Source organism: Dendropsophus ebraccatus, chromosome 9, assembly GCF_027789765.1.
Source record: "Dendropsophus ebraccatus isolate aDenEbr1 chromosome 9, aDenEbr1.pat, whole genome shotgun sequence".
Classification (NCBI taxonomy): Eukaryota; Metazoa; Chordata; class Amphibia; order Anura; family Hylidae; genus Dendropsophus; species Dendropsophus ebraccatus.
The window spans coordinates 58,862,734-58,887,338 of NC_091462.1; the positions used below are offsets into that span (position 1 = coordinate 58,862,734).

A 24,605-nucleotide genomic window follows, 5' to 3' on the forward strand; every position below is an offset into this window, starting at 1 on the left:
TATTTAAAGGCCCCGCCAAAAAATTAGACCTGCTTTAATGCGGACCATAATTTGTAGCACAGATCGCTGTGCTAATGATGTGAAAAGAGATGAGCGAATATCGAGCATGCTTGAGTTCGTCTGAACCTGAGCGTTCGGCATTTGATTAGCGGGGGGCTGCTGAAGTTAGATAAAGGTTATCTGAAAAACATGGATATAGTCATATTCTGTATCCATGTTTTCTAGACAACCTTAGGGCTTTATCCAACTTCAGCAGCCACCACTAATCAAATGCCGAACACTGCTCGATATTCACTTATCTCTATATGTGAAGAATGGAGCACTACATACACACATCTGTAGTCCCATCCACAGGCTGCCCTACGTAGTGTGAATGTAGCCTTGGAGTGCCCTCTACATTTTAACATTTCAGCTTTAGCTTATAGATGTGATTGATGTGTTTATATCTAAATGAAAGCGCTTCTGTGCCCACGATCTGCCCCCCACAAACCACTTGTACCTTTGGATAGCTGCTTTTAATCCAAGATCTGTCCTGGGGTCCGCTGGGCAGGTGATTTAGTTTTTGTCCTATAAAACAACTTGTAAAATTGCAGCCCTGTGTCAAACTGGCGTGGCCTAGAGTGTCTGTGCATTAGACTTGCACCGCCCCTCTGTCCCTCCTTCCCACCCTCTTCACCATTAGGAACGCTTCTGGGCAGGATTTCTCCTATTCCTCTGTCTAAACACTGAACATGTGCTGGATCGTTAAGGCTCCTGTGCAGTGTTCTGAAAAGAAAACTGCTCGGGGCATTCCTACTGGTGAAGAGGGTGGGAAGGAGGGACAGAGAGGCGGTGCAAGCCTAGAACACAGGTTCTCTAGGCCACTCCAATTTGACACAGGGCTGCAAGTTTAAAAGTTATTTTTTAGGACAATAACTGCATCACCTGCCGAATGAACACCAGGAGAGATCTTGGATTAAAAGCAGCTATCTGCAGGTACAAGTGGTTGGGGGGGGGGGGGGGTCAGATTGTGGGTACAGATTCACTTTAAAACTATATCAGTAACCATAAAGTTGATTACACAGACAAGTGTTGACAAAGGTTTTGCAATCCAATTACTATTGGATTAAGTGGATTTTGTAACTATGCATGTCACACAGACATGTAAAAAAAAATTCTGATTGACCCTTTGTACAAAATCAAAAGCATTCAGAAGTACAGTAATGGCTCATAGCAAGCTATAGGTGGTATGTTTCTGTATGCATAAAGCCCAGGACTGGTACTATATTGATGGAGGCCAATAATTCATTGGTAATTAAGTTTTGAAGACTTTGATACATAGGAAACAAACATTACTGAAAACAAGAATAAAAGCACTATAAAAAACCTTTACTGCTAAAAATCAATGAATAAACCAGAACTCCTAAAAATACGCCAGTGCCAATGCCAAGCGGAGCCTAAGCAGTAATTTGCAAACATGGTAGTTATGGTAAACCTGAAAGTGAGGAAAGTGCAGAGGATTTCTAAAATGTGGGCTAGGGGCCAATAGGAGCAATAAACAATGTGGTCTAGGGTTTCTACAGCATTTTGCCAGAATGGTTAGAACACATACTTTATGTAATGCCAACCTTTCTTCTAGACTCACAAGTAGAGGGATCTCATGTTTCACTGTGTTTCTGTATATTAAGACTACTGGAAATTAGAAATTTATTGGAAACCGGCACTAACTCTTTAATCAGAGCGGACTTTGTGAAGGCCCTCTATTAGGACTCACACATTCACAAAGTGTTGTAAATTACTAGGGTTTATATGTAACTAGAGAAGTTAGCCTAAGATACAATGATGATATGCATATATAGTACATACACTCATCAACACTGAAATTACAACACCAAGAAGAACAAGCTGAAGGGTTATACAAATAGAGAAAGAATATAAAGATGCTTGATCTCAATTAGGGATGTTCCGAACAGAGTTCGGTTCGGGTTCGTACGAACTCTCGGCAATGATTCCCGCTGTCTGCCCTCTCCGTGGAGAGGGTGGATACAGCGGGAGGACCGCCTGGAAAACTGGGATACAGCCATAGCAATAGGCTGTATCCCAGTTTTCCAGGCGGTCCTCCCGCTGTATCCACCTGCTGCACGGAGCGGGCAGACAGCGGGAATCTGATGCGGAGCGTTCGGGTTCATACGAACCCGAACCTCAACAGTTTCAGACCATCCCTAATCTCAATCTATATCCTACAATAATAGGTACTAATGTACTAAGAAGATGGGAATCACAGTTTTTTAGATACTACAGTTTAAGGCTATGTTCCCACATAGTATTTTTGCTCTGTATGTTGGTCAGAATTTTTCAACCAAAACCAGGAGTGGATTGAAAAAGACAGAAAGGCTATGTTTACACACTGTTTAAATTTGGTTGATGACTGTCATTTAATGGCAAATAACAGCCGTTATTTAAATACAGCAGCTGTTGTTTTAAAATAATGGTAATTATTTGCCATTAGATATTAAAATACTGAGCAAAAATACTGTGTGTGAACATAGCCTTAAACTGTGAAAATCACTGTTTATTAGACATAAAAATGTAGAAGAGAAATAAGATATCTATCTATCTATCTATCTATTACAAAGGAGACTAACAACATAACAGAAATAAAACTTTAAAAGTATAGGTAAACTCGGTACAAATCCTATTTCACAATATATTGTCATAATTAGAGATGAGTGAACCTCAAGCATGCTCGAGTCCGAGCCCGAACCCGAACTTTCGGCATTTGATTAGCGGTGGCTGCTGAAGTTGGATAAAGCCCTAAGGCTATGTGGAAAACATGGATATAGTCATTGGCTGTATCCATGTTTTCCAGACAACCTTAGAGCTTTATCCAAGTTCAGCAGCCGCCACTAATCAAATGGTAATCGTTCGGGTTCGGATGGACTCGAACCAAAACCCGGTTCGCTCATCTCTAGTCATAATGTATAAAGGAGCTCATTTATCCTTATGTGCCCCTGGGGTATGTAACGAAAAGGCAAATATTTCTGCTGATGGATTGATGAGCAGGTGGTTTACCATGGTTGTTTATTATGGTTTATTCCTGCAAACAGACGTAACCCATGAAGGGGCAGATACTGCCGGCTTTACAAAGGGGCACGCACCCCCAGATGGGTAAATGAGGCTTTATTTAAGACTGGCAGAACTGGGGCAGGGTAAATATTGTGGAGTTATTTTATTTTAAGTGCAGATATCTCTTGTTGGTGGAAACCAACTGAAATATTAGCGAATTATCAAATTTCTGTGGCAATAACTTGTGGCATGTGAGAGGGGCCTCAATGGTACAAATGCCAGACTGCAAGAAAAAGAAGTTATTCAGCCACAGGAAATCTCCCAAATGGTATCATGTCAGTACAGTATGCTTATGTATGTGTATTTCTGCACATTTATAACCATGCCAGACACTTCCCAAACCGCTGGTACCATTGCTTCAATCCATGTCCTGTCCCAGGTTCCATTTGGCTGCTGGTATTTGTATAAAAAACATTGTTTATTCTGGCGGCACAGGGTCAAAGTGGTGGAGCCTAGAGCATTCATGCCCTAGGCCGGGAGCCCCTATCTCTTCTTCTCATCTTTCTTTTTTGTAACAATGTCCCTGGGCTAGATTATGTTGACCTGCCAGATGAAATAAAAGATTTTTTCCACAAATGCTGGCAACAACAGCTAAACGGAACCTGAGGCAGAACATGGATTTAAGGTAGCTACGCAACGGTATCAGAAGTTTGGGGGGTTTACAGATGTGCTTTCACATAACAGATAATGCTAATGCCTACTAAAATCCTAAAACCTGCACCAAATCCTAAAAGACATACCAAAACACAAAAAAGTACATTTATTCAAAAAACATACTGCAAAAAATAAAAGCTTTCTCTAAATCTGTCCTAACCCCACAGTATCGCTGTCCTAATGGCATTGATGTAAATAACCATGTCACGGGTGTATGAGAACTTTTTAAATGCTCCTCACCCTCTCTAAGCACTTTTCCTTGTACTGTACTTATAAGATCACTTACACCGTTGTCAATTATAAATACAGCAGTCCTGGCAACTCTGTAGAATATCCTACCATCCCAAACCAAACAGTAATCCCGTAGGATAAGACACTCTCTATAGTAGTTTCATTAAATTCCCACAGCACCTTAACACTTTAACCACATTGTTTTAATAATCTCAACAAATAGTAGTATCCTACCACATGTCCTTTTTTAGTTCTGTTCACATCTGCATCAAGAGTTCCATGATGGTTATGATAAAACTCTTCCACAAACGTTCCTAAGGGATCCTGGGTACAATATTGGGTAGGATGGACTCACGAGTATGATAACACATCTATGTCAAATACTGCATGATGTGTCTTCACAAGAGGATCCAGGCCACAGGTCTGCAGCTAACTGTTGGGTTTCTGCACAGATGTAGATGTCCTGTGGATCCAACCCCATTCATTGAGGCTTTTCCGTAGATTTACCATGCAATTGCATGTTATACTGTATTTTCAAAAGTGTGCATTGTAAAAATCTCATGCAGATTTTGTATCAAATTTGAAGTCCATTACAAAGTTCTCATCAAAACCTGAATGTGTGAACAGGGTCTAACATTAACCTGTTTAGCAGAAGCAGTAAACTAAACAGAATAGAACAGCAGTGTAAACAGAGCCTAAGGGTCCTATTACACAGAAGATTGTTGTGCAAAAAATCGTTATATTGTTCGCATTTAAGCAATAATCTTTCTGTGTGTGTATGCAGGCAAAAATCAAGCGTATGTATCATTGATCGCATCTTTTGAGCTGACCATAAAATTGTTATTAATCGTTTGTTATTCTTTCGGTGTATGTACACATTGTTTGTTTGTATTTACGATCGTTCTTTCTAGAGTACACAAACGACCATAATAAAGATTGTAACTAACGACTTTTGTTCCATTGTGGAGATGGATTTCAGATCGTTTGCAAATCGGTTTATCTTTAATCCCTTCCCGTCAGCAATCTGCATATATACGTTCCTACTGCATATACCCCTGACTGCAGGGGCTTCTGATGTGTGGAAGGACCACTGCAGTGAAAGCGGTCCCACAAACATCAGAGTGTCTGGGGCCGGAGGTAATGAGAGGCAGCTGCATCTCATTAACCCCTTAAACGCCGTGATCTATAGCGATCGCAGTGTTTAAGGTATTCAGTGACAGATCAAGCATCTGTCACTAAGTGACTGTGGAGGTCCCAATCGCTTGTGCCGACAGGTGGGGGTAAGCTTCTTAACTCCGTCCTGTCAGTCTCAGGCAGGCTCTATTCATACAGATCACCGATAACACTGATCTATGCTATGCTATGGCATATCATAATCAGTACATGCAATCTATTGACTGCATCTTTTACAGTGAAACAACTAATAAAAACTAGAGATCATGGTGCAAAAAATGACACCCCAACCAGCCCTGTAGGTGGCAAAATAAAAGTGCTATGGATTTTAGAAGTGGGGAGGAACATTCCATCAATTTGACCTGGACTTTTGTGCATCAAAGGACTCTGTCTTGAAGGGGTTAATCAAAGAGAATGCAAAAATCGCTTTGTCTAATGGGACCCCAAGTCTGAGTGTACACACTCAGATCAATAGAAATCTGTAACGCTTGTGAGTTGCATGTTGGCACACAAAGCTATTTTGTTAACAAGTAAATGAAAATTTTCTCCAAAATTTTCTAATTTTTTTTCCCTCTGAAAACCTTTTATCAATATTAGTCAGAGTGGTGAAGACCTGGGTTAAGGCCCTATTAAACGGAGCGATTATAGTTTAAAAATTGAATAGTGTCAGCAATAGGTGTGATGTGCAGCAGCTCCTTTCTCTCCATGTCGTATAGTTTAAAAATTCACTATAACAACCAAAAATTATGAATTATCTAACCATGTAATAACACTCAACGATCACATTATGAACGAAAAAACATTAATCGTCTTTTAACACGTTGAAAAATCATTGTTGGTAGTTTGGCGATCGTTCGCACATCTGTTTGTCTAAAGAGTTGGTAAAACAATAAACATGCTAAGTGGGTTGTCCTGAGTTAGGGATGAGCGAATTTATTGTAGGAACGAAGCAAAGTGCTTCATTCCTATCTGTTTTCCGCTCATCGGGCTGCAGGGCTTTGAAGTGTGCTCCTCTCTGTGCCGCTCCTTCCCCGGTGCTGGGAAAAGATGGATCTTGTCCTGGAAAACTTCTCTGTTTCCCAGGACTGGATCCATCTTTTTTCCAGCACGTAGGGAGGAGCGGCATGGAGCAGACCAGACTTCAAAGCTCTGCAGCCTGATGAGCGGAATACTGATAGGAACGAAGCACTTTCTACTGTTAATTCGCTCATCCCTAGTCCTGAGGAACGATAAGTGACCATATAATGACACAAAAATAACCATTTATAACTGCAATTAGTGAATGTAATAACCTCAGAATTGTTCACTTCTAAATCACTAGTTTTCACTAGCGATTAATCATTATAACGAATCTTTACACAATAGCCGATGTAATAGGGCCTTTAAAGTTTTTGTCACAGATTTATTCAAGGGTGTAAAATATAGACTGGTGTAAACTGCCCAGAGAAACTAATCCCAGCTCCTCTATCATTTGACCAGAGCTGAGCTGTGATTGGTTGCTGCGGGCAGTTTACACGAGCCTATATTTTCCACCCTCTGCTAGATCGGATCTCGTTTACTGGGCCTATTACACGGCCCGATAATCGTTTAACAAGGGCTGCAAGGACATTGTTACCGGTGTCTTTGCAGCCCTTGCTTAAACTGTATTACATTACCTGTCCATGCTGCAGGGCTCCTCTTGCGCTCTGCTTCTCCCTGGGTCCCGTGTGCTCCAGCTTCAGAGCGGCCTCTCAGCCAATCACTGGAGTATGGAAAGGTAACGTATTCTGTTTGCACATCGTCAGCCGATCGTTGTCATCGGCTGACTGTTGTGTTTATTGCAACGAACGATAATCGGCCGGATAGGGTCGATTCACCCGATTATCGTTCTGTGTAATAGTACCCTAAGGCTAGATTTACCCAGTGTTTTTGCTGTTTAACGTCATACATATAAAGAAAACAAAATGGATGCAAAAACAGATAAAATTCTTTGGAATGTGAAAATTAAATATAGTGAAATGGATGGCAAATCGCAGTGTGAACCTAACTATTACCAAATTACTAAAGATCACATAATGGTACTGCAAGAATTGTACGCGACTAATCAGCTAGGATTATCATATCTGAATGCATCATTCTGCTCATAGCTTATACACTTTAGTGGAGATTTATACATATTCTTTCAATGGTGAATTATAAAAGGCTTACAATGTAATAACTTACATATTTAACTGCACGTACATTTATTACATACTAAATCTTCAAATATAATGGATCTACTCAGTAGTGTAATCACATAAAGCACATGCTGAGGACAACAGTTTTCTCAAAGACCCAGGATGCAACTGAGAAGATTTAGCATACTAATAGTACATGTAAAGTGTTTTTTTGGACAATACAAAATGTCAACCACCCTATAAATATGAAAACAATTGTTCATATATATTCAATGACAATGTTATCTCTTTCTGTCTATGTAATTAAGTTTGCAATATTGCCAGGAATCAAGCCGCTAACGATGATTTAGTGCTGTTTTAATGGTAGCCTCAATGCTGCAGTACAGCCCATTACACAGAGAGAATTGTGAAGCCAGAAACGGCTTGGTGAGTGTAACACAATCATCAATGTCGGGGCAGTATATAGGAGCTGTCACGCTTTGTCTTTCTGCTTGTTAAATCTGAAAGTGTCTAATTAGTTATCATGCCCGCTAAGGGCTGCAAACAATGGGGAATAAGGAATGGGAGGTGGAATTGGGGGCTGGTAGAGTAGACTGCCAAAGCATCTTTGGCTTGGCCTCCTCTCTGAACTTAGGTCAAGTCTCTGATGCAGTGTGTGTGAGCATAGTGCTGCTGTCCCATTTTTGCAGGGCCAAGCTGTCTCACTGGGAAACTTGAGTCCTGCTGGGAGCTTCTAATCAGCAAGTGAAGTACAAGAGCAACCAAGCAGCATCACCTGTTGATAAACAGCTTTGTTGGCTAAAGGGCAACTAGGCTACACAACGTGTCCACATCTGCAGTTCTTGGTAGTATTGTCTAAGATTTCCAATGCACAATTCTAACAGTATTAATAGCTTTATACATTTTACCAGTTCTAGTACAGCTAAGACCCTCACGGTCTGCATGCTTGGGTCTATAAACTAAGTACAAGCTGAGTTTGGAAGAACAGTATTTCAGATTCTGGACATAAGAGATGAGCAAATTTACAGCATAAATAAATCGAATAGATCTGTTAGCTCAGCAATCTGCTTAACAGCCTTTTGCTTCTTAAGTCTGTGCTGCTCCTTGCCGCTCCTCCCCAGGTGTCTGGAAAATTAAATCAAGTCCTGGGAAATTTCTTGCAAGATTGGATACAGCTTTTCCAGGAACCCAGGGTGGAGCAGCAGCACAGACTTCACAAGTTAGAGGCTGATAAGCAGACTGCCGAGCTAACTAAGCTATTTGCTTTGTTTGTACTATAAATTAGCTCATCTCTACTGGACATCAATGTCTGGATGGTGCATCACTGCCCTGTGCTTTTTGCAATATCTATTTGAGGCATAGGCTACTTACAACTGTAAGACTGGGGTTTAAACTAGCATTATATGGATGCATTGTCACATCTGTGTTGTGGCAGCAAGTCCTGGTCTGACAGCTGTTACCAGTGCCCATTTGATCATTGATGTGTTTTGCTTTGATGTTAGTGTGGACCATAGGCAAGTGCAAGGGGTATTCTCTTCTGAGATTCATTGCTGCCTCCAGTTCTCACTACATCCACTCCCCCTAAACCAGGAAGTGAGAGCAGGCCAGATGATAATACCCCTTCGATATACATAATAAAAGCATTAAAAAAAGGTAATATAATATGTTTTAATATTGCTACCAAATTTATTACTAGACTAAAAGGATGTTGTTGGGATGTGTCAATAGGCCCCGTCATTGCTGGGGCTTGTTAAACTGAGACTGTCAAGTGATAAGAGCAGTGTCAACTGGGTTGCCCCTTACTGCTGCATCTCAATGTAAAAAATATATATATTTAATTCAACTGGTTAATAACAAAGGACAAGCAGGCTCGTCCTGGTGCCATCAACATTGAATAGAGAGGGCTCAGCATGTGAGCCTGCTCTATACATGGCTGACAGCAGCGGGATTCATCATCTGTGGCGCAACGTCACTACCTGACCGCGACGGTAAAACAGAAGATAAACCTGGCCTCCCCTGCAGTGGGACAGGCCCATTCCGATAGGTGCCAACACAGACGGCAAGACAGGGGCACAACAGCTGTGAAGCCCCGCCCAGATGACAGTGTCCACCAGTGATAAAAAAAAAAAAAAAGCCAGATAGACACAAAGACAATAAAGACATTTTTTTCAAAACAGGTAAATACAAACTGCAGCATGTAAACTTCTAACTTCTAAAAACATTGTGAAAACTTACCTTTTTAGTGTACTTCCAAAATACATACATAGGAGACAGCACTTCAGAAAAATCTATGTGGTTTATTCACACTAGTGTGCACTGCTGTGAATAAACCACACTGAGTTTTGAAGTGCTGTCTCCTATCTACGTATATTGTATTCGGTTTCACACCTGGGTCCGGTTTAGTGAGGCATGCACTCTAAATTTCTTAACATTATCTTGTGCTGCTATTTTTAATTTGTTTGACTTTTAATGCACTTGCTACTCTGTACAGTCTGTGTCCTGTGAAGCTTGCATGTCATTGATAGAGCACAAAGGAAATGTGTGGGGCAGCCCAGAGAAGGCTCTGAATGTTGAGGCTGAGTGCATGGCAGTGCCTAGCTGTTGTGGTAGTGCAAGTTAGAATTACTATTGTTTCCATACTGGGTGATCAGAGTGATACTGATGTACAATTTGATATTTTTACTGTAATAGTTATATATCTAGTTGCAGTGTTATATAGTATAGTATAATATAAAAAGAAATTTAGTATTACACATAGGTTCAGTTTTTTCAAGCTGCCTGAAATCCACAATGTCTGTTTTTTTCCACAGCGACCAATCACAGCTCAGGTTTTATTTTACCAAAGTGTTAAAGAAAATGTAGCACTAGGTACATTGCTTTCAGTTGTTTTCATGAACAGACTGGCACCGGGATGCCAGTACCGCAGTCCTTTTTTTGAACCACCGCCTGGTTCCCACGCACTGCGCAAGTCAATTCTCTGAGCATAACCCGGCATGAAGCACTGTGTCATACCAGGCTAGTGCTCGGGAATAGGAACCGGGTGCAAAAATTGACCGCCCCACTGGCATTTCTGTGCCGGCGCCAGTCTGTTCATGTATAAAAACCAAAAAACCAAAGCAATGTACCCAGTGGTACATTCGCTTTAAGGTTACAAACCCACTTGCCGGATCTGCAGCGAGTCTCCCAGGGCGAATGGCGTAAAAACAAATACCCACCAAATAAACAAAATGCGTTGTTTTTTTGTTCAATTTCACCACACATTTATTTTTTTCTGGTTTCACAGTGTACTTTATGCAAAAATTCAGCCTGTCATTGCAAAGTACAATTAGTGGCGCAAAAAATAACCCACTTGCCGGATCTGCAGCGAGTCTCCTTGCTGCGTTTTTGCAGCGAGACTCGCTGCAGATCCTGGCCCTATACTTTCAATAGCAGAGAAACTCGCAGCAGGGATGTACATCCCTGCTGCGATTTTGTCTGCAGCCCGCCCCATTAACCCCCCGGCCGCCGGACATTATACATTACCGGGTCCCCGTTCCTGCTTGCTTCGGGGCTCCCGGTGTCTTCACGGCCCGCCCGGCCAATCAGTGCGCTGCGGCGGGGCAGCGCACTGATTGGCCGGGCGGAACGTGACGGGAGCCGCTGAAGCAAGCAGGAGCCGGGATCAGGTAATGTATATCGCCCCCGGCCGCACGATCGCCCCCAGCCCCGCAGCCCCCTACCGCACCATCGCCCACAGCCCCCGGCCGCACCATCGCCCCCAGCCCTGCAGCCCCCGACCTCACGATCGCCCCCAGCATCGCAGCCCCCGGCCGCACGATCGCCCCCAGCGGGCGATCGTGCAGCCGGGGGCTGCGGGCGATCATGCGGCCGGGGGCTGCGGAGCTGCGGGCGATCGTGCAGCCGGGGGCTGGGGGGCTGCAGGCGATCGTGCGGCCGGGGGCTGCGGGGCTGGGGGCGATCGTGCGGCCGGGGGCTGCGGGGCGATCGGGGCTGCAGGGGGGCGGGCAGGATATACATTACCAGGTCCCCGCTCCTGCTTGCTTCGGCGGCTCCCGGCACTTTCCGCCCGGCCAATCAGTGCGCGGCCCCGCCGCAGCGCACTGATTGGCCGGGCGGGCCGTGAAGACACCGGGAGCCCCGAAGCAAGCAGGAACGGGGACCCGGTAATGTATAATGTCCGGCGGCCGGGGGGTTAATGGGGCGGGCTGCAGACAAAATCGCAGCAGGGATGTACATCCCTGCTGCGAGTTTCTCTGCTATTGAAAGTATAGGGCCAGGATCTGCAGCGAGTCTCGCTGCAAAAACGCAGCAAGGAGACTCGCTGCAGATCCGGCAAGTGGGTTATTTTTTGCGCCACTAATTGTACTTTGCAATGACAGGCTGAATTTTTGCATAAAGTACACTGTGAAACCAGAAAAAAATAAATGTGTGGTGAAATTGAACAAAAAAACAACGCATTTTGTTTATTTGGTGGGTATTTGTTTTTACGCCATTCGCCCTGGGGTAAAACTGATATATATATGTTCCTCAAGTTGTTACAATTAAAATGATATATAACATGTATAACTTTTCTTGTATCTGATGGCCTGTAAAAAATTCAAACCATTGTTAACAAATATATGTTCCTTAAAATCGCTCCATTCCCATGCTTATAGTGCTTTTATCCTTTGGTCTATGGGGCTGTTTGAGGTGTTATTTTTTGCGCCATGATGTTTACTTTCTATCGGTACCTTGATTGCGCATATACGACTTTTTGATCGCTTTTTATTAGAAATTTTTCTGGATTTGATGCGACCAAAAATGCGCAATTTTGCACTTTGGGATTTTTTTGCGCTTACGCCATTTACTGTGCAAGATCAGGAATGTGATTAATAGTTCGGGCGATTACGCTCGTGGCGATACCAAACATGTTTATTTATTTTTTAATTTTTATTTATAACCTGGGAAAAGGGGGGTGATTCAGACTTTTATTAGGGGAGGGGGCTTTTTACTAATAACAATACTTTTATTTTTTTTTTACACATATACTAGAAGCCCCCCTGGGGGATTTCTAGTATATACACTTTGATCTCTCATTGAGATCTTTGCTGTATAGATATACAGCAAAGATCAATGAGATCGGCACTCGTTTGCTTTCGGCTGCTGCAGCCGAAAACAAACGAGTGCCGAGTCGGGGACGGCGCCATCTTGGAGAGGTCCCTGACCGGCATCAGGTACAGAGATCGCTCCCCTGGGACAACGTCCCGGAGGAGCGATCTTACCCACTAGACACCAGGGAAGTGCTGCAGCCAGTAATCGGAGGCAGCTGTCAACTTTGACAGCTGCCTCCGATTACCTGATTAGCGGGCACGGCGATCGGACCGTGCCCTCTAATAGCCGATGTCCCTGGGATCGCAGCGGTTCAGAGCGGGGTCGCCGCGCGGCCCCGTTCTGAAGCCCCTTACCGGCAAAGGGCGTAAATATACGCCCTTTGTCGTTAAGGGGTTAAATTGTCTTGAATAGATGTTTTAGGATATAAAAAGTACATATAAAACATAGTAGTGTCTAAAGGAGAGTGGCTTCTATTTATTTGCCTTGGCAAAGGCTTGAAAACCTCATGCCACGCTGTGAGGCACACAACTGTCTGTAGGCCGCAGCTTGTGGAAACTAAATCCAGATCTCCACTAGAGCTGAGTGAGTGAATCACTGAAATTTCCACTAAGAGATGAGTGAGATGATAATAATAATAATAATAATAATAATAATAATAATAATAATAATAATAATAATAATATTTATTTGTATAGCGCCAACAGATTCCGCAGCGCTTATTTAAATATATATAAATACATTACAGGTTATATATTAAATTATACAATGAATAAATTACAACAACAAATTAGAGACCTGCTCTCAAGAGCTTACAGGCTAGGATGACTGGGAGTAACACGAGATGAGAGAGCAGACAGGGAAAAGGAAACTAATGGTCCTATTACACGAAGCGATAATTCGCTCAATCGATCGTTTAACGATTTTGAAGTAACAATGTGTTTTTTATAACGATCAGCGTTTAGCCAGAACGATAGATCGTTTAAAAAAATTGTTATTGCGATCGTTTTAAGATCGCTTAAGCCCATCTCACACATAGGGTAAATCATTCAAAGACTGTTTACACTAAGCGATCTGCGATTTTTTGGGGAACGACCAACAACGATTTGAGAACTTGTTGCAAGGTCAAAATTAACGATTTCTCGCTCGTTGTTTGAACGTTTGCTGTGTTTACACAAGGCGATTATCACTCAAATGCGATCGTTATCGCGAAAATTCGAACGATAATCGTTCCGTGTAAAAGCACCATAAGGCTATTACACACTGCATCAGCTGTGCCCATTTACTGCTTACCTTGTCTCTACTACTGGTTCACCCCTTAGCAGCTTCCACACATTTGACTGAACTTCTGAAAAAACATATCTTTGTAAATGACACTTACATCATCTTTTTGCTGTGCGGGAGAGGTGAACATAGTCCTCAAAATACAGAACATAGTCTACCTGCGAATACACCTGACCTGCCTAATGCAGATACAGGTATATGCTTTATTTAATGTACAAAACAATGTTAGCCCAATTTATGTTATTTATTTTTGGAGGGAGGGGGGTTTAAGTGTTTGTTTTTTGTTTTTTTACACAGCATTTTACTTACATTTAGAAAAATATTGTTAACGTGTAAACGTGAATTTACTGCAGAGGATGTCACAGGCGTAGGAGCTACGCCTTTGTCATCCATGGTGGGTCCCAGCTATCAGTGATAGCCGGGGACCCGCGCTCCAGTGCTAAGAGTTAACCCTATAGATACTGCGGTCAGCACGACCACAGATGGTAGCCTCCGCCTTCCGGTTTCTATCTACAGAGGCTGGCAGAGGGAGAGAGGAAGGACAGAACGCGCGCCTGTGAGCTCTGCCGCCTCCCCTCTCTCCCCTGCCTCTGTTATAAGATAGTAACAGCAGCAGGGGACATCGGAGAGGCGGCAGAGCTAGGGGACATCAGCTTATGGGATCTTTAATGATTCCATAAGCTGATGTAAAATCACAACTGGGCATTGAGGCATCAATGATCCCAGGTCGTGAAAGGGTTAATCTGCTGGTCAGTATGATTTTGCTGGTACTACTACGTAAAGAGCTTTTATTTTTTTCTGTATACTAATGTTCATATAAAATAATATATAAACAAAAAGATAAAGGTGGGCACTGCTATATGATTGGTTAATTGAGGTGCAAAAAATCATTATGTCCTCAGGCCCGTATTAACAGCTGCTGCTGCCCTAGACACCAAGCCTGAAGGCGCCCCATCTTCACTCACCGATTAGCATCATGAATTTATGGTTTCTGAACATCATATTGATCTGATATCTGATCAATCTTAGACACCACATGCAGCCAAAACCAGACCCTCATGCGGTAATAGGCGTATGGCCAATAATCCTGGTAACAGCACTGAGGAAGAAATGGGAACTTGGTTTCGGTAACATGCATTTCTCTACATATAGAACTCCACCCCCGCCACCACCACCAGATTTACTGTCAAGTTAGAAGAGGAGGTGGCACACTAAAAAAAATAAAAAAAAAAAATGTTTCTTCCCCCATGCTCCCTGGCGCTGCCCCCCTGCAAAGTGCTGTCCTAAGCACCAGACCACGGGTGCCTAGAGGTAAATATGGCCCTGTATGTCCTGGCACAAATATGTAAACAAAAAGTGACCATATTATTAATGACTATGCACACTCAAGTATCAGAAAATAGAAAAGGTATAACCCTTATTACACAAGCAACCACAAGTGGTCTGATACATGAGTGTACATAGTCATTCATAATATGGTCGCATTTGTTTACACATATAAAATAATATAATTAGCTTTACTTAGAATTTTATTTTAATACTTTTAATATCATTTTCTTTTCTTTTTTTTTATAATTTCTAGTCCCAAAAGGGACTGCTTGATTAGCTGTACACTATACTTCAATACTGTACGCAGTGTTGACGGCGGAACGTGTGGGGGGCTACTCCTACCCGACCCCCCCTTTTATCCTTCACACATGGTGACATTTTTTTATTGTATTTTTTTCATAGTTTTTTGGCTTAATAATCTTACCGCATTATTTTCCACCATGGTACTTATTTTTTCATTACTCCTCGTCCATGTTATATTCAGGGGTCAGTTGTTAGTGTATCTTGTCTTGGACGCAAGCGGAGTATCGAATTATGCATTTTAGGGCCAGTTCACACTACGGATTTGGCACTAAGATTCCGCCAGGAAGCTCCATCTGCGGACTCTGCGCCAAATCCGCCAAATCCTTCCGGAAGTGTGAACTGGCCCTGAAATGCATAATTCAATACCCTGTCATTGTCTTGTTAGGAGGCTTGTTACCTTTTGTCTGCTTATTATTGAATTTTGTGTACTCTGACTAAATAAAATATTGTTTGGATGTGCAGCTATTGTGTGCATATGCTTTTTTCTGTCTTTGAATTGTGTAGCTTATATGAATAGCTGCACTCTGTAATATAATGTGGTGCCCACCTTTTTGCTTGTTTGATACCTTCACCCTCTGCGTCTCCTGCACAATAGGGGCTATCAGAAGGTTAGATTCATTCTCTTTAAAAAATTAATGTTTATAAATGAAAAAAACATTAGATGTTCTTGCAATATTTCCCAATAAAGCCAAGTATGGACCTTTTCTGTAAATAACAACATTTATAAAACATACCTGCTGAAGATCTGCAAGGGAGTACAGGTGAATTTGTTGAAAAAGATATTCACGAGGGAAAATTCTGGAAGAAGAAAACACATAATGAAATTAAGTAAAAATTAATACGTGTTTATTGAGCATCTCATTCCAAAGTCGCAGCCATAAGAATTTTTTATGTGATTTTGCCGAGATTTCGCATAATCATTGCAGAAAAGGTGGTATTTCACTGCAATTTCATAAATTGCTATAAGCTAGCAATATTTTAGGGCCATGTGTGAACACAGATGTGTGAGCGCAACCTTCGACATTTGCATCTACAACAGCCTCAACAGTTTATATAAGGTTTACATAAAATTTTTGAAATCTTGCCTCAATCTGCTTTAGTGGCTTGCAGGACTCCTAAACAACCTTAATTTTTTTTTTTTTATTCAATGAGTCAAGATTTTTCAAAGTAACATAGTTAATAAGGTTGAAAAAAAGATAAGAGTCCGACAAGTTTAACCTACAGAAACCCTACTGTGTTGATCCATAGCAAGGCAAAATCCTTTATGAGGTAGATGTCAATTGCATAATCATAGGAAAAAAAAATCCTTCCCTATTCCAAAATGGCAATCGGAAGAATCCCTGGATCAATGTTCTATTGCATGTAATCTAATGCCCATAACAAGTAAAATGATATTTTTCAAGAAAAGCATCCAGACCTCCCTTGAACTTCTTTAATGAATCAGCCATGACAATATCATGTGGCAGAGAGTTTTATAGTCTCACTGCTCTTACAGTAAAGAATCTGCATCTGTGCTAGTGGCGAAACCTCTGTCCATTCATATAGTTGTACAACGTGATCAGATCGCCCCTAAGACGTCTTTTTTCTAAACTAAATAGCCTCAATCAGTGCTGTAATGTATTATAGAGATTGAATGAGCTGTCAGAAGCTGACAGCTCATTCATAGATCAGACCCCTGCCCTAGTGCAGGGGTCTGATCGGTCTCATCCATAGCAGCCCAGACAAAGGAAGCAGTGTCTGGGTTGCTATGGTAACGCGCGGCTCCGGGTTCTCCCTTCGGCTGCTCCATAGACACAGCAGTGGCCCCGACCGCGGTGTCTATGGGGTTAACAGCACGGCTCCCCTCCGGGCAGAGGCAGCGGGAGGAGGCTGTGTGATACAGCCTCCTCCCGCTGCCTTATCGCCGCTAGGGACGAGGAGGGAGGGAGGGAGAGCATGACGTTCCGGAAACCTCATTTTGCGGGAAGTACCCACATCCCATGACGTTCCCGGAACGTCTTATTGCGGCAAGGGGTTAATGACCTTGGTCGTCCTCCTCTGCACCCGCTCTATTTCAGCTGTGTCGTTCTTAAATACCGGTGCCCAAAACTGTACACAGCATTGCATATGTGATCTAAACAGTGATTTTTAAAGAGGCAAAACTATGTTCTCATCTTTAGCATTGATGCATCCAATGATTTTATTAGCCTTGGCAGCTGCTGCCTGGCACTGATCACTAAAGTTGAATTTAAAGTCCACCAATACCCCCAGGTCCCTTTCGGAGGCAGGTTTACCCAGTGTTTTATTATTTAGCACATATGTGCAACATTTTAGGGGTTGGCATGAGCCACTGTCCACACAGTCAGGCAGTGGGCACAGTGCTGTCTTCCCTTCGCCACTGATAGGCCTAGGAGGCAGTTGGATGTGCTCACCCTGATCCAAAAGGTGCTGCCCAGAGGGGACAAAGACTACATTACAGTGCTGGGGGGAAAAGGAAGGAGGGTTTTTCTTTTCCATTTTTCATATGCTGTTGATAAATATAAAAAGAAACACTGGATAACATTTTTCATGTTTGATACTGTGCAGTAGTGGGAGAGGCAATGCCCAAATCCACATATTTCTTTTTATTAAATGATAACTATTTAAAGGTATTAAATTAATACAAAAGATTGCAAAAAGAAAAAAAAATTGAAATGAATAGGTGGGATTATGTTGTTTTGCGTCACAGTAACAGTTCTGTTACAGACATATGGCCCTTTGGCTCTATTACATTTTGACGTCCTAAGTGGACAGACACTGGCTACTTTATGCATTAATCAATGTTTCTGGGAGATCAATATCTCAACATTACAGTAAACATGTTTTTGGAGCAGGCCTGCCAGACTTGTTGTGTAGCATTTAAATGTACAAATTCTCTTCAATCTGAGGCACAGCTCCATCTGGGTACCACTGATTTGATTGTACTGTATTTTCCAAGGAGTAATCTTATTTTATGAACCGATTATTTGCCCCAAGCATTGCTTACTGTTTAACCATTATTACCAATATAGGTCCAGTACTTTGTCGCACGGCTGAAAAAAAAAAAATCTGATTATTCACATGAAAGCATTAAGTAGCATGCTGAAAGGGTGTCCAGATAAGCTCAAAGCCACAAAGTGTGTGTCCAGATTTAGCAATAATCAGCATGTGATCCCTTATTTTATAGATGGACTACATTGAAAAAATTATTTATATATATATATATATATATATATATATATATATATATATAAAATTTATTTTTATTTATTTTTTAATAAATTGCTAAACAAGAGTTTTTTTTTATTTTTTATACTTCAATACTTTTTTTTTACCTTGCACCCCTTCATGCCAAAGAAGGTCATTGATGCACTGATGACCGGGTCAAATTAATGCAATGTTCCTCCACGTCTTCTAAGAGCCATAGCGCTTTTATTTTTTCACCTACAGGGCTGGTTAGGGTGTAATTTTTTGCACCATGATCTCTAGTTTTTATTGGTATCATTTTGGTGTAAGAGAAAAATTGGGATATTTTTATAATAGGAAAGGGGGTGATATAAATATTTATTCGGACATTTTTTATTAGGATTTGAAAAATATATGTTTTTTTTTTTTCCATACACACATAGAGGAGACTCTATCCCCAGGTTGCTGATCCAACAGGACGGAAGTAAGTGGTTTACCCCCGCCTGCCAGTGCAAGCGACCCCCATGCTGCAGGGGTCCCGATCAGTCAGTGACAGGATAAGCACCTTAAATGCAGCAATATCTACATACATACATATGCACTATGGATATGAAGAGCTTAAATGGTTTTGTGTCTCTTTTTATAATCACTTTTTGGCTTAGTAGTAGAAGCTGTCTGATAGATGGCATACATTATTAAACCAATGCTTAAAGAGGTTCTCTGACCAATTTTTCTTATTGGAATAGAGTCATTTGTAATCTTTTCCTCCAACTTTTTTTTGCCTGTGTCCCTGTGCATCCTCTGTTGTTTAGATGTGTGATTGTTTATTTACATAAAGAACTTCCAATAAATACATAGAATGGTGACTGACTGAAGTAGAATTTCTCCTCTCCATATTACACTGCCCTAACACTGTAGATCACAAGCCTGAGAACACAATGGGGGAGATTTATCAAAGTGGTGTAAAGTAAAACTGGCCCAGTTGCCCCTAGCAACCAATCTGCTTCCACTTTTCATTTTACACAGACTTTTGGAAAATGAAAGGTGGAATCTGATTGGTTACTAGGAGCAACTGAGCCAGTTTCACTTCACAACAGTTTGATAAATCTCCCTTAAAGAGTCACTTTTTTTTTTTGCAGAAATCAACAGTCCAGGCGATTTTAAGAAACTTTGTAATTGGGTTTATTAGCCAAATATGCCATTATCTGCATTTAAAAAGCCTTTTCCCAGTGGCCCCTCCTTCCTCTTTTCCATTCACTGCAAAAAAATCTGGAAATTGTGACTTGTTGCATCAGACACAACCCTGTCTGTTCTATAGAGAGGAGAGGAGGGAGTTAGCCGACAGCAGAAAGCAGATAACAGAATATTACAGGCACAGAGCTGGGTGACAGCTGTAATCAGAGGTCAGAGAGGTCAGTGCTGACTGTCAGAGGAGATAGAGGGTGATGTATTTGTAGATTAACTCTTTGTTGTCCTGTTTTGGTCTTTTATTTAGCTCTCTCCATAAGAGAACAATAAAGAAAGGGGAGAGAAGTTCAAACTGCTTTTTCATGATAAAAAATCATTTTTCGGCTAATAATCCTAACTACAAAGTTTCTTAAAATCGCCTGGACTATTGATTTCTGAAAAAAAAAAAAATCACGACAGTGACACTTTAACCCTTTGAGGACCAGGCCCAAAATGACCCAGTGGACCGCGCAAATTTTGATCTTAGTGTTTTCGTTTTTCCCTCCTCCCCTTCTAAGAGCTCTAGCACTCTCAGTTTTCTATCTACAAGGCCATGTAAGTGCTTGTTTGTTACAGGAATAGTTGTACTTTGTAATGGAGTCTTTCATTTTACCATAACATGTATGATGGAATTCCAAATATATTATTTATGAAGATATAAATAGGTGAAATCGTAAAAAAGAATGCAATATGGTAACGTTTGGGGGGTTCCTGTGTCTACGTAATGCACTATATGGTAAAAGCGACATGATACTATTATTCTATAGGTCAGCCCGAACACAACCATATGCAGGTTACACAGATTCTCTAATGTTATATATGTATTTTCTTTATGAAATCCTTTTTTTTGGCAATTAAATATTAATAAAATGGGCCTATTGTGACGCTTATAACGGTTTTATTTTTTCACCTACGGGGCTGTATGGGGTGTCATTTTTTCCGCCATGATCTCTAGTTTTTATTAATACCATATTTGTGAAGATCGGACGTTTTGATCACTTTTTATTGATATTTTTTAATATATAATGTAACATAAAATTGGGTATTCTGCGCACTTTTTCCCCTCTTTTCGTGTACCCCGTTTACCGATCACAATGATGCTTGTTATATTTTAATAGATCGGACAATTATGCACGCTACGGTATATTATATGTTTATCTATTTATTTATTTTTATATGTTTTATTTATATAATGGGAAAGGGGGGTGATTTCAACTTTTATTGGGGGAGGGGTTTTGGGGTAGTGTAATAGTGTTTTGAACTTTTTTTTTTTACACATTTGAAGTCCCTTTGGGGGACTTCTACATACACTAGTTTGATTTTTACAATGACCATTGCTATGCCATAGGCATAGCATTGATCAGTGTTATCGGCGAGCTGCTCATTGAGCCTGCCTGTGCAGGCTCAGTGTAGCAGATTGCCAATCGGACCGCACGGAGGCAGGTGAGAGACCTCCGGCAGTCCGTTTTACCGATCGGGACCCCCGCAGTGACACTGCGGGGGTCCCGATCGGTAAGTGACAGGGGACTCCCCCTGTCACTTACACTTAAACGCCGCGGTCGCGACGCGATCGCGGCGTATAAGGTGCTAATGACACGCGGCAGCGTGATCGCTGCAGCGTGTCATTAGCGGTGAGGTCCCGGCTGCTGATTGCAGCCGGCCCCCACCTCCTATGAAGCGCGCTCCGTTCCGGAGCGCGCTTCATAGCGGGAGAAACACCCAGGATGTAGAGTTACGTCATGGGTCGTCTGGGGACAGACTTCCATGAATTAACCCTACGTCCAGGGTCGTCTAGGGGTTAACCTCTTAGGGACCCATGACGTACCGGTACGTCATGGATCACTGTCACTTAAGGACCCATGACGTATCGGTAGGCGGGTCCTTTAACCCATAGCTGCACCAGGACGTTACTGAACGTCCTCGTGCCGCTATGGGAGTTCAGAGGGAGGTCGCGCGGCGACCCCCCTCTGAACTGCCGCGATCCCGGGTGCCGCATGTAGCCCGGGATCGCGGCTATTAGTGGGCACGGTCCGATCGCCGTGCCCGCTAATTAAGTACTTAGAAGCAGCTGTCAAAGTTGACAGCTGCTTCTAAATACTTGCTCATATCCATCCCTGGTGGTCTAGTGGGGGGATCGCCCCCCTGCGGCGCGATTGCGGGGGGGCGATCCCCGCATCCATCCCGGGCCGGGGTCTGCACCGTAATGGCGCTGATCCCGGCTCGGCATTCTATTGCTTTTGGCTGCAGCAGCCAAAAGCAATAGAACACCGATCTCATGGATTCATGCAGTATAACTATACTGCATGGATCTCTATGAGAGATCAGAGTGCATATACTAGAAGTCCCCCAGGGGGGCTTCTAGTATATGTGTAAAGTAAAAGAAAAATGTATTTTTAATAACACAAAATCCCCTCCCCTAATAAAAGTCTGAATCACCCCCCTTTCCCCATTTTATAAATAAAAATAAATTAATTAATTAATAAACAAACATGTTTGCTATCGCCGCATGCGTAATCGCCCGAACTATTAATTAATCACATTCCTGATCTCACACGGTAAACGGCATCAGCGCAAAAAAATCCCAAAGTGCAAAATTGCGCATTTTTGGTCGCATCAAATCCAGAATAATTGTAATAAAAAGCGATCAAAAAGTCATATATGCGCAATCAAGGTACCGATAGAAAGATCCCATCATGGCGCAAAAAATGACACCTCACACAGACCCATAGACCAAAGGATAAAAGCGCTATAAGCCTGGGAATGGAGCGATTTTAAGGAACATATATTTTCTTTAAAAGGTTTTAATAAATCAAATAAAAGTTATACATGTTAAATATGGTTGTAATCGTAACAACTTAAGGAACATATATAATGAGTCAGTTTTACCCCAGGGCGAACGGAGTAAAAACAACCCCCCCCCCAAATAAAAAAAAAACATTTTTTTTTTAATTTCACCACACATATAACTTTTTTCTGGTTTCCCGGCACATTTTAGGCAAAAATTACATCTGCCATAGCAAAGTACAATTAGTTGCGCCAAAAATAAGGGCTCATTTGGGTCTCTAGGTGGAAAAATGCAGGCGCTATGGCCTTATATACACGAGGAGGGAAAAACGAAAACGCAAAAATGAAAACTGGCTGTGTCCCCTAAGGGTTAAGAGGGCGCCGCGGACCGGCCGCATGCGATCCCGAGAGATGGCCTGCTGAAATAAACTGCAGGCAATCTCTCCCTGTCGGCATGGGGGGTTGTTAACCCCCCCCCATGCCGACGCTCACTGCTATTGGCTGATCAGTTCAGATCAGTCAATAGCGGTGATCGGCAGCTTTCCGGGCCATCGGTGACCCGATGACCCGGAAAATAATGGCGGCCAGTGCTGTCCAAGACAGCACCGACCTCCATTTCTGTTAAAAGTAATGGTGGCCACGGTGCCACGTGCCGATCACGGCGATCAAAGTCCACAAAAGTAATAAATACCTGACCTGAGTGGTCCAGAGCAGGTATTTGGCCATACTCACCGGATCCCGGGGTCCCGATCGGTGTCTTCCGGATTCCGTGACGTCATCTTCTTCCCTTCGGGACTTCGGCCTTTACCGTTGGCCCCTCGGATGTCCTCGACTTTTTTTTCGGCGCTCTGCTGCCCTCTAGCGGCTGATAAGTGTAATACACTTATCGGCAGCTATAGGGATGTTCAGCATGTAGTAATTTTTTTTTTTGTATTTTCCGCACCCTTACGCCGCTGAGTGCTGACCTTCATCGCACGTAAGTGCGCTGCTAATCAGCAACTCCTCCTTTTTGGTGTAGGGTGTTTTTTTTCTATATCCTACTGCCACGGTCTGCTGATAAGTGCTGCACATAAGTGCGGCATTTATCAGCAACACCATTTTTGGCGTAGGTTTTTTTTTTATACTTAATGTTAAAAAAAACACTACATTACACTACACTACATTGAATAAAGTTTTACACTACACCACTACATACCCCATATACCAATCCCTATATAAAAATGGCCCCCAGGGCGTTTTCGGTGTCGGACGCATACGCTAGTATTGCCTCCGACACCGAAACAGCCAGTGAGGATGAATGGGGGATCCTTTTTTCCTCCATTTACCCTCATCCTCATCATCCAGTGACAGGTCTGGGGGTAGCGTAGCGTACGCTGCCCCCCAGACACGTCTTTTCCGCCAGTACCGTCCCAATAAGAGATCACGGTATGGATCTACAAACTCTGTAAGAGTACCTCAGGGTACACTTACAGATTTAGGGTACGTGCACACTACGGAATGGCGAAGGATAACCCTTCGTGCATTCTGCAGCTGGCACCCACCGGCCGACTGATGCGGATGTGCATGTCTCCGCACATGTCATAGACTCCATTCTATGCACGGGCAGATTCCATCGCCCATCCAAAGAATGAACACATTGGACGGAGAGCGGAATCCGCCTGTGCATAGAATGGAGTCTATGACACGGACGGAGACGCGCGCCCGAATCAGTCCGCCGGCGGGTGCCAGCTGCGGAATGCACAAAGGGTTATCCTTCTCCATTCCGCAGTGTGCACGTACCCTTAGAGTGTATGAAGGAAGGGACAGCCGAATCAGCCCCCACAATGCCCCCCCCCCATCATCGGAGTTAGTGGAAAGATCGTTTGGGAACTAATGAAGGACCCTGTATCGCACCAGGGAAACATTTTCCAGGTGACGTCTCCCACACTGGAAAACAGGAGACCCCAGAAGAAGTGCAGAGTGTGGCGTAACAAGGGGATCATGAAGGACACCATTTTTTAGTGTGACACCTGTCTTAATCACCCCAACCTCTGCATACAGGATCGCTTCAAGGCGTACCACACGTCATTGGAGTTCCATATTATCTAA

The 24,605-nt window shown here is 42.6% G+C and overlaps 1 protein-coding gene across 2 annotated transcripts in view; it reads right to left on the reverse strand.

Moving 5' to 3' along the window:
• PLEKHM3 (pleckstrin homology domain containing M3) overlaps nt 1-24,605 on the reverse strand; it is a 141,321-nt gene that overhangs the window by 43,480 nt on the left and 73,236 nt on the right. For both annotated transcript variants that reach the window (XM_069983472.1, XM_069983473.1), the window contains exon 6: nt 16,058-16,121. In XM_069983472.1, coding sequence (XP_069839573.1) covers nt 16,058-16,121 — 64 coding nt within the window. The remainder of the gene's footprint in view (nt 1-16,057; nt 16,122-24,605) is intronic.